The 11364-nt window shown below is 37.5% G+C and overlaps 1 protein-coding gene across 1 annotated transcript in view; it reads right to left on the bottom strand.

Annotated features, from left to right (window-relative positions):
- LOC107561438 (unconventional myosin-IXa-like) overlaps positions 1–11364 on the bottom strand; it is a 134982-nt gene that overhangs the window by 26404 nt on the left and 97214 nt on the right. The window contains exons 14-21 of the mRNA XM_016245880.1: positions 10587–10782; positions 9277–9390; positions 8846–9001; positions 7132–7198; positions 4321–4449; positions 4186–4225; positions 3498–3620; positions 988–1068 (exon numbers count right to left, since the gene is read on the bottom strand). Coding sequence (XP_016101366.1) covers positions 988–1068; positions 3498–3620; positions 4186–4225; positions 4321–4449; positions 7132–7198; positions 8846–9001; positions 9277–9390; positions 10587–10782 — 906 coding nt within the window. The remainder of the gene's footprint in view (positions 1–987; positions 1069–3497; positions 3621–4185; positions 4226–4320; positions 4450–7131; positions 7199–8845; positions 9002–9276; positions 9391–10586; positions 10783–11364) is intronic.

Genomic DNA, 11364 nt, shown 5'->3' with positions numbered 1-11364 from the left:
TTAACCCAATTTATTGAGACAAACAACAAATATTTTTTGTTTTAACAGTCAAACACACAATAAAAATTAAACAAATACGTCATTTCTAATGTTTTATATGCAGATTAAATAGGTCTGAAGGAAACTTTTGTCTCGTCTCCCGAAGCCACAGGAGGGCGCAATGAGCAAAATAATGCAGCATATTTAGCAAGTAACTCTATAAAAACATGCATTACGTCTAAATTAACTCATAAAAATCAAATATAATTTCGTAAATTGCATAAACAATTATGAACAAAACAGCATCATGTATTTATGCATTGCTTAATCCAAAGAACCAAAGCGCCATTCATACAGATTGCATTTAAAAACATATGAGACGCAGTAAAAAGGAATAAATCTCCACAAATTCGTGACGTGTTTTCTAAAAGTTTAAACTGTTTTAACTTTGCATGGCTTTCTATACATGTCTTCTGTGAGACGCGAGTGCATCAGTCATTTTTGTCCATCTAAAAAATGCGCTGAATATACGTTCTGTGTGAATGGCTTGGTTTCGGTTTTAACCCATTCAAGATCTTCTCTGCATTGAGCTTCTATATTTCTCGAATATTTTAATGAATAACGCAGCAGCGGCGCGTCTCGTGGGCTAGACTAACAAAACATTAAAATGCAACAACGTCACTTACATCATCACCGCATCTCGCGCTCCCTGATGCACACCTAACATTCAAATGCAAAAGGTTATTTTAAATTCGACTAATATTTATTCTTTATTCACAATCTCCTCATCACAGGCAGGCACAGCACTCATTACAGCATGTGTTCGTGTTTGTGTGTGCTGTCTGCGTCACTCATAGTACGTGCCTATATCGTGTGCAATATCGAACAATTTTTCTATCGATATCGAAGGTGGTGTACTGTCGATAAATATCGATACCGTTTCATCGCCCAGGCCTACTGTACAGTATGAGTGAAATTAATACAAAACATTCACATGGACTCACACACCTTTTCGGCATTTGATCGTATGCACTTCACAAAGTATGGATCTGACTGACCCAGCGTCTCCATCAGCTTGTTGAGAGAGGCCTTGAAGTAAAAAAAAAAACAGAAATAAATGAATAAATAAGCATTTGTTCAGGTTAAATGATATTTCACATTAGTACACAATGTACATGGCATGTCAGTTAATGTACATATGGCAGAAATGTACGGAAAAATAAATTAAAGACGTAATCAAACAGACGATGAACACTATAAACAGCAATTATTATATGCTGCAATCAAACGTATAGCAAAATTTGGTTGTTTCAGGGTTGAATATAAACGTAACATTTTTCTTAAATATATACATGCATGTGTGTGTATTTATATATACATAATATATGTGTGTGTACTCTGTATATTTATTATGTAAACAAAAACTTTTATTAATGCGATTAATCGTTTGACAGCACTAAATTACATGTATTTAAAATACATAAAATGCTAACTTAGCAAGACAAAGAAGTCAAACATTTTATTTCATTTGAAATGGTCACAACAAAACGAATGTTGATTTGAAAATTTCGGTTTAAGCTTATGGTGGTTCAGAAATAAAACAGCAAAAATCCTTCCATGGTTCATGTATATCCACTGTTGTACACTGTTATTATTTGAAGTAAATCAACTAGAGAGATTGAAAAGTCTATTTTAAGAGAGTTTAATGTCTAATTTAATTGAATTTATTTAAGACCACAGGACCAAAAGTGACCATAAATGTAAAACCCACAACAGCGCTGACAACAGTAATACACAGTAATACGCAGATGCTCAGCTAATTCAATAGACTGTAATGCGCATGAGTTCAAGCTCTGGGTAGGTAAGGAGATCCTGTCCAGATAAAAACAGTCATATGTCAAATATGTAATGCATCATATGATCTAAAATATCATGAATCATAGACTTTCACAAGCAGGTTTGGTTTTTTTTTTTTAGTAAAACCAAAACAAAAGAGCTTGGGAATGACAGATCAAATAAAAGTGTTATTGTATCAAAGACAGACATGATGTCATTAATTTGGGCTTTTTCTGGGTCAAATAAAACAGAGCTGTACAGGGTGCAAATTACACCATACTTCTACAACACAGACATGATTCAGAATACTCTTAAAAGGGTCATATGATGCGATTTAAATTTTTCCCTTCTCTTTGAAGTGTTACAAGCTCTTGGTGGATAAAGAAGATCTGTAAAGTTGCAAAGACTAAAGTCTCAAATCCAAAGAGATATTCTTTATAAAAGTTAAGAGTCAACCACACCTACCTAAAACGTCTCATTCTAACACGCCCCCACATGTCTACGTCACGATGTGGGAAGATTTGCATTACGCCGCCCAAATGTTCACGCAAAGAAAGAAGGCGTAACTTTTATTCTCGCTGTAGTATTGTTGTTGCCGCCGCCGCCATGTCATGAAGGCGCTGTGTGTTTCGTTGTGAAAGCGAAACTACTTCGTTTGGTCTTCCAAAAGAGGACGATATCTGCTTCGTCATGCCTGGAGCTGATACGTGTTGGTCGCTGAGGAAACACATCAACTTTGCGCTGTGGATCGCCGGATCGGCTTTCACCGTGGATGAAGCGGAGTCCAGCCCGGGGTCGTCACATGTGGTTGCCGCAAGACCGCCGGACGCTCTTTCGTCGAATCCGCCGGCCGCACCGTTCTCAAGCCCACCCACCTCTACTCACTCAAGCCGGCCTTCGCTCACTCTAGCCCGCCGTGTGTTTCGTTGTGAAAGCTAAACTACTTTGTTTGGCCTTCTAAAAGAGGACACGACTAGAAATCAGTGGTTAAGTTGTATTTACAACACTGTTCCAGAACAGTACAAACCAAATATTCAGATGTGTCCAGCGCATTTTTATGGAGGACGGTTTCCTGATCCTGGTAGAGTAGACTACAATGCCGGCTGTTCTGACTCACAGACTGTAAGTAAGTTTTTTTATATTTAAAGAATTTGCCACTGACGATTCAAACGCGAGTTTTGAGCAGTGTAGAGTAGCACTTGTTTGTAATTTCTCCAATCACAAATGCAGACATGGTTTTATGTCTACGGGGCGTGATGCAACGCGTAAAAATACAGTATAAGTCATTATAATCCGTAATTATGTCCCCACTGGATGCAACAAATGCCTCGTTTATAATGGGTTTGAATGTTTTTGTCTCGTCGCTCCGGCCGACACAGCATCAACAGTATGTAAGGGGCGTAACGTTTCCGTCACACGCTTGAGGTATTCGGCCAATCACAACGCACTGGATAGCTGGCCAATCAGAGCACACCTCGCTTTTCAGACCAATGAGCTTTGTAAAAATTGACGCGTTTCAGAAAGGCGGGGCATAGAGGAGAAACACTAATGTACAGCATGTGGAAAATAATGTGTTTTTTTAACCTTAAACCGCATAAACACATTTCATTACACCAAATACACAAAATAATGTTCTTTTTAGCAACATCATATGACCCCTTTAAGAAAGAGAGAGATCTGACCTGGAACTGGGCACTGATACTTGGGGGTTTCTTTTTCTTGTGGAGGTGCAGCAGGGACTTTGTGATGCGATCGTGTAACGTCAAGTTACTCAGGTACTTCAGAGACTTGACATCCAGTAAGTGCTGCAGAAACATATAGACAGATGAGACATGCAGTCAGTCAGGCACAAGCTTACAGAGACTAGTTAAAGGGGTATTTTGCCCAAAAATACTGAATTCTATCAGCATTTACAGAACCTCATGTCATTACAATACCATATGAACTTTCATGGAACACAAAAGGAGAAGTCAATTCTGTACATGGCAATCACAGTTAAAACAAAAATCAATGTAGTATCCTAAAAAAAAAGTCACATAATGCAGCTAGAAAGCTCCAAGAAGTACTAATGAAGCCAAAAAGGACAAAACAATTACTGATATGATACAATACTCCAAATATTCTGATGCCTTATGATGTGAGGGAAAAGACAAAAATTAAAAAATTAATTTACTTGACTTCTACATTGGTCAAATTTTATAAGCACTTTTGGGCATTTAACACAACGCCATAAACTTGGACACTAAATATCTCATAAAAACAAAACAAACATAAAAAAAAAAACGACAAAAACACCAGATATTGATGACATGGCGAGTAGCTCATGACAAAAAAAATAAAAAGGAAAAAAGTATGTTATGGGATTCGCACCTTAGGAAGACTGGGCTTCATTTTATAGTTTTTATTTCTCCTGAAAAAAAGCATAAATAATAGTGGTTATGCTATTTCAGTATTTGATGACAGTAAAAGTAAAGAGCTGTGTAGCACAGAGTGACAGAATCTCACATAAGGATGCCGTGGGCTCGCTCCAGGAGTTTACTGCTGGTGGAGTTGACGAAGATGCCGTCCTCTTCATTGAAGGATCCAGCAGAGGACAGACGGTTTTGTCTGCCAGGACACCCATTCCATCCCTCTCTGAAAGGGACAGCAAAAATATGGATATTAAACACACATCTCGCATCTCAACTCTCTTAACCGCAAAAAAGCACAACAAATTGAATGAAATATCTAATGTTTGATTTCAATCATTCTGGAAACTCCAAAGACTGAAGGGCTTCAAATACATTTTCTTTGATTCAACATGGTTTCAATTTTTTTGTATGTACAGTATAGAGCAGGATAAATGAACTGTGTGGAACCCCTTAGTTGCCAGGTACAATACAAAACCCAGCCAAAAGGTATACATCTAGGTTTTTTGCAGTTAACAAAGCAAGTAGCTAATTGAGCCTTAGTAGGGTAGTACTTTTGTGGTAAGTCTTTGTCCAACATCTATAACGCCAAAACAGCACTTTCTATTTAGTAAATCAGACTGAATACAGACAATTATATAAGAAATGTATGTTACGGTTTGGTTTCCATGTCGATTTATTATCATTTGAACGTAAATAGGGATGTTTACAAGCACTAATTTTCATCAGCCGCTCTGAATCCAATCAAATTTAAGATTCTGATTCCAATTTAAGATATACTGTATCCATATGAACCCTGAACATTGCAATCTGATTCACATATTTGGTCAGAGTGTGCAGAGAAAGCCACTGTGGTAATGTCACTTGAGCTACTCGTTTTTGCCTTGATGACACATCTGAAAAGAAAGTTGACATACTGTACGTGTCCGAAGTTTATTTATTTTATTTTTTTTTAAGCAAATATTTAGCAAATATTCAGTCGCCTCCACTGACCAGTATGTAAGACTTGAAATTTAAATATATATACACATTCATAACACATTCAATTTATGTAAACATGCAACATGGCACTGCTCACGTGTGCAATGTATTTTTGAATCCAATTCATAAAATAGTCATATTCAGCCGTTTACATGTTTGTTTTTCCCTGCTGATAAAAATTATTTCAGGTCCCTTCCAATCCAATCAAAGTTTCGTTCATTTCAAGCTCATTCAAACTGATTAAAGTGTTTACATGAAGGCTTTTCGGTTCAGTTGAGCCATCAGTCCAATTATAAACGGTTTGGGAGCATGTAAAAACAGCTAATGTGGCTTATCTGCTCATGTACTGTAAATTCTATTTTGAGGCAGTCGAGTTTGTATAAATAACCATTTTATAATTCATAGTTGTTAAAGGAACCATTCAGTATAGTTATTCCGAAATCACTGTCTTTATAGCGCTTCAGCAGAAATATTATCAGTGTGAAAGCTCAATGCAAGTATGCACCACAAACACAATGTGTTCTTTAATTAAAGGGATCATATGATGCGATTTCAAGTTTTCCTTTCTCTTTGGAGTGTTACAAGCTGATTGTGCTTTTCATTTATTTTGAAAGATGAAGCTCGTGATTATGGTAAGGGGCGTTACATTTCCGACGAGTGCTTGTGGTGTTCGGCCAATCACAATGCACTGGGTCAGCTGGCCAATCAGAGCAGACTGCGCTTGTCGGAAGGAGGGACTTTGTAGAAAACGAAGCATTTGAGAGAGGCGGGGCATAGAGGACCTACAATAATGTACAGTATTTGAAAAATAATGTGTTTTTTGAACATTAAAGCATGTCAACATATTCTGTTACACCAAATACACAAAATAATGATCTTTAAAAAAGCATCATATGACCCCTTTAACTCAAATGAACATTTTTATTTTGGTTTTGGTAAAAATGTATTTCTGTGCATCACTACTGGCCATGTGATGTCAACATGATGGGAGACATTTCTAGGACACCTATAGTTTCTAGGCATAAAACTCATTGGGAAAAATCTGTCAAATTAACCAAACGTTAACCTAAAAAAAAATGGCAAGGAGGCGACAGTAATTTTATGATAATATTCTGTGTACAGGAGGTCACTGGAGCATGTGGTCGTGGACTGTGAAGAGCAATTACCAATCAGCCTAGGGCCTGTCCTCCGAATGAGCAAATAACTCCAGTCTTACATCACACAGGAAGCAGCTGCTCTTTTCTGGTGTTTAATGGTCACTTAGTAACCCAAAAAGTGTGTGGGGTTGCAAAACAGATTAGGGGGACTTTACAGTGCAACAAAAGCGCTGTTGTGAGCTCGGCTCTTGCCACTTGTTCTGGATATCAAGACTAATCTCAGTGCCATGCAGTCATTAACAAAGTATGAATCCGAGAAGGCCGTGGGTCATCCTCCGGGTATCTGTGGAGTCACTGCTCTAACTCTACACCCACACGGAGAACTTAACAAGCCGTGTGAATACTGACCAGAGGCTCATCGTACACGCTTCATTTCCCCCTCCGAACAAAAAAAGTGTCAGGACACTACAGGGGGGATTTCAGAATCTCGGCTACTTACAGTAGAAACAAATAATACGCAGGTTCTCCAGGAAAATATTATCAGAGTGCTAGCAGAATGCCATGCTGATCTCATCAAAGTGATTGTGGAATGAGATATGCCATACACACCTTCACCGGAATTATTATTATGGGGAATATAAGCTGTACTGTACTGCAAAATTTGTAGAAGTTATATTTATTATTCACAAAATTTGAGGTCACTACTGTAAATATATATAGTGAATAATAAGCATTATATCTTACAAATTTTAGATTTAGACATTTTTCATGTCCACTGTATCTGTGAGGGATACAGGACAGGATGGTGGTCATATGCGAGGTGTTCTCACCGTTGATTGAGTGTGTTGCTTCCCTGCAGATCAGATAGTGGAGTGCGAGGATTCCTTCTGTTCACACCTGAAACAGAGCACAAAACCTGTACAACCAGACTGCCCCAAGACACATGGGTAATATGGAAAATGAGTGAGAGTTTATGAGAGGACTGTGTAATGGTTCTCATGAGAATAAGGCTGATACATGGGGCAATTTCTTTTCCAATTTTGCCCAACAACTTTTTTTTGAGCAATGTTGTTTGGGAACTTTTCCATTGAGAATGGGTAACAAATTTCTATCTGGATACTTTAGATCATGGAGCCTGTGTTTCACCTGGTTTCCCGTTAATGGCAACATTGCTCAAAAAGTTGCCCCATGTATCATCAGCCTAACAGGATTTGATGTTGATTAATTCACTGCTGTTGATGAAATTAAACATTTAACCATTCGATTAGAAGGGAATTACTTGAAACATGCTTATGTGAATCAGTTACATATGACACACACGGTTTCTGGGTTCATACATCCACATACAAAAACACCTGGAGAATTTCATTGTAGCACAACTAAAGCTGGGTGATATATTGAAAATATACCATATATTTGCAATATTTTTGTTGGCGATAAGATATATAGTCGTCTTAAAGGATAGTTCAAAAATGAAAATTTGCTTAATATTTGCTCACCCTCAGGACATCCAAGATATAGATGAGGTTGCTGCTTCATCAGAACAGATTATGGATCATGGACTTTTTGGCCAGAAGTGACAGTTTACAGTTAAAACGCCTTAATGGTGAATGTTACTTACAAACATGCAGATTTTCACTTCACAAGGCATTAATTGATGGACTGGAGTTGTGTGATTAATTGTGGACTATTGCAATGTTTTTATCAGCTTTTTCAACTTTTATCAACTCTCATTCTGATGGAACCCATTCACTGAAGAGGATCCTTTGATGACCAAGTGATGTATGTTCAGATGGGTATGTATGTTAGATGATTATCAAATATCAAAAACATTTTAATTTTTGAATGAAATATTCTTTTTTTTTTATATAATTACTCCTTCCTCAAGAGCATCATGGTTTTAACCACATTTGTAAAATTGATCATTTTACGAACGAATTCTTTCAGTTTTTCCATTTCCATGAACAGGTCCAAAATGATAGATTTGTCAATTCATCACTCGTTATTACAATACATCCGTATATTAGTATATGTTCAGTATAAATAAATAAAAATAATATTTATTCTATTTCTTCCTTGTTTTATTCATTTTAAGCCATAGTCATAAAATAGGCATGTCCTGTGGGTCACGCTAAACTCCATCTAAAACCATTTTAAACTGCATTTTGCAAGCAGCTTTTATGACCTTATTAATCAGCAAAACAGAATATTTATACTTTTAAAAATGAATTTGTCAATTTAAGAGAGAAACTGTGATTTAAAATGTATACCTGCACTTATACATTCATACAAAAATATAAACCTAACCTAAAATACAAACCTAATACACACACACGCACGTACGTATATATGTCAATTACTCATTTTGAGATCTAAAATATATCACTATTTTGAGATATAAATATAGATCTTTTTTTTTCTTCAATTATATCACCCAGCCCTAACTACAACAAATTAATTATGAGGGAAAGTTTCTAACTGGTAGGAATCATAAATCTTTTTTTTTCTTGTGTATTTGTGTGTATAGTCTGCAATCTGAGCTACCTCCATCAAGCAGACCTATTGTGAGCCCACTGTTCTCAGAGGGCAAGAGAAATGAGTGTGTCCTCTGAGCTGGAGCGGTGCTGGGGCGCGAGTGCTCAGAACAGGGGCTCCAGTGAGGGGACAGTGGTGGGCTGCCCGAGAAGCATGCATGCTGGACTGAACCCATAGAGAGGGCTGTTAGTGAAAGACAGGTGCCCAAACTGACATCATGCAGGAAAGCAAGACAGGTGCAAGACGGATGGGCAGAGACATGAGGGCAAGTCTTGCCAGTTTCAGCTCTGAATCAAATCAATGATTCTGTTATATATATATATGTGTATCTGCAGAGGTATGCATTAATATAGCCGTAACAGTAAAATTTAACGGGGTCCTCATGTCTTGGCCCGGGGTGCATGGAGTGAGGAGACGAGATGATGGAAAGGCAGCCTTACTGTATTTCTCCTCTTTGCACCTCTGCAGGATCTCTAAGCTTCTCTGATGTACAGGGTGATGCAGAAAACTAAAGCTATCCACACTTTTCACAACTGGAGCAGCAGCGTCATGCCCTTAGGAAGCCAAAAAACAAACAACACAAACAAGAAAGAGAGAAGAAAGAGAAAAGACAGAATAAATAGGGAGAAATAAGATGTGCTTGTCTATGCGAAGCTAAATGTTTACTATCGGCATAAAGTCTGGTACACATGACATAGATTGAATAGGAATGTGATTTTTGGTATTCACACTTAAAAATCAGATTTGGGCCACAGTGAAATGCAGTGAATGTGATCTATGTGAAGGGCAACCCATAAGGCAGTGGGCAGCACATACGGTTTAAACTAGATTGCTGAAACACCACTCTATGTGAGGTATCAAACCATTAATATAAACCACTAAGGTTCAAACTGTTGTAATGAAAGAAAGGCACATAGATACTGAAGAGCTGGAGAGCAGGGCAATAGAAAACAAGCAAGAGGAGCTGGGCTAACATGGCATGGTTCACTAGCCAACATACACACAAAATAGCATATGTTATAAATATACTTCAAGTCATGACGTCTAACTACTTTTTATATATATATATATATATATATATATATATATATATTCTTTCCTTTCTCTTTCTCCTTTTGAAATCTTTGAAAAAACTGATTAAACTCTTTCAAAACTTTTTCAAAAACTGCCTCCAAAATTTTGAATAGTAGTTTATACCTTTTTAACAATGACAGTACTTAAAGAAAAAACAGTGTTACAATATGCGACAGCGTGATATTCTGTGTAACAATTACAATTTTAGCTTAGCAGGCTAATTGTTTTGCATACAATACTAACGTTAGCTAACTAAAAAAAAAAAAAGGTAGTTTCCTTAGACCAGCTGCAGCTTCACATATTTAATGCAACAATATTTAAAATAAAACACATTAAACTAAGGAGTTTGATGGTTAGAACTAAACTGATCAAGATCAACTTGTTTGATTTGTAGTGAGGCACACAACAGAACCCCAAAAGCAGTCTTTTTAGCCAATAGAATCATTTATTGATCCAAGAGGGGTCTTGGATTTGGCACAATAAGAAAATATAGATATTTTTAAGCTTAAGGTTCAAGGTTTTGAACCGTGTAGTCATATTTACATGCATTTACACTGGTACAGTGTGACAAGTATTGCTTAAGAATCCGTCATACAAACTACAAGCATGTGATCAGAAAAAAAGTGCCATTTAAAAACAAAAGCAATACAAAAAGTAACCATTTCATTTGACTCACCGCTGCGTTTCTCCACATGTCTCTTCCCAGCATCCCTGAAGGCTACCATGGCTCTGAAATAGGCCCTGAGTACAGCCCAGCGGAAGGTGGCCACTGGGTCAATACCGATCAGACCACAGATGAAGGCGTTCTTGCTGCTCTTGAGGAGCGCGACGATGTCTGGCCGCATGTGGTCCGTGTTCTTCTCTCTGAAGTCCTGGGACAGCAAGTCATACAGACAGTCAGATAACTGCGCCGTTATTACATCCAACTCTATTAGCAAACAATACAGGCTCATCTACTCAATAAAGCCAATTAAACATAAGTGAAGAGAGAAAGTGAGGCCTATAGAGCTCCATTATGTAACGCATGAACAGAGCCTTTATATTGTAAATAAGAGGATCAGCTACTCATGACTGTCAAACTCTGCCAAACTTAAGCCGGGTGTACACCATGTGATTTTTTTCTGTCTTTTATGATCGGTGCTTGTCAAATTGTATGTTATGACTTACCTTGGACAAAAGCCAATGTAGAGAAGCCAGTGCATGAACGGTCTTTTAAGACAGAATGTTTGATTTTAGGAAAGTCTACAGTCATGATTGAAAAACCCAAGCAAATCTTTGTTATTGTTGCCAAAAAGACTTTTTGAAAAATGAGTGTGAAGTTCCTGATCTTTCAGTGTCTTACGGTACACATTGCCGACCTTGATTTGTTAACATAAAACGGCCCAGAGGGCCAGTCGACCAGCATGGGATGCTGGGATTTCACACAGTTACTCATTACTGTCATGTTTATGGTG

The sequence above is a fragment of the Sinocyclocheilus grahami genome, unplaced genomic scaffold, assembly GCF_001515645.1.
Source record: "Sinocyclocheilus grahami isolate Dianchi unplaced genomic scaffold, SAMN03320097.WGS_v1.1 scaffold772.1, whole genome shotgun sequence".
In the NCBI taxonomy this organism is placed as follows: Eukaryota; Metazoa; Chordata; class Actinopteri; order Cypriniformes; family Cyprinidae; genus Sinocyclocheilus; species Sinocyclocheilus grahami.
The sequence above is the reverse complement of the archived record's forward strand: the minus strand, read 5'-3'. Positions and strand labels throughout refer to the sequence as shown.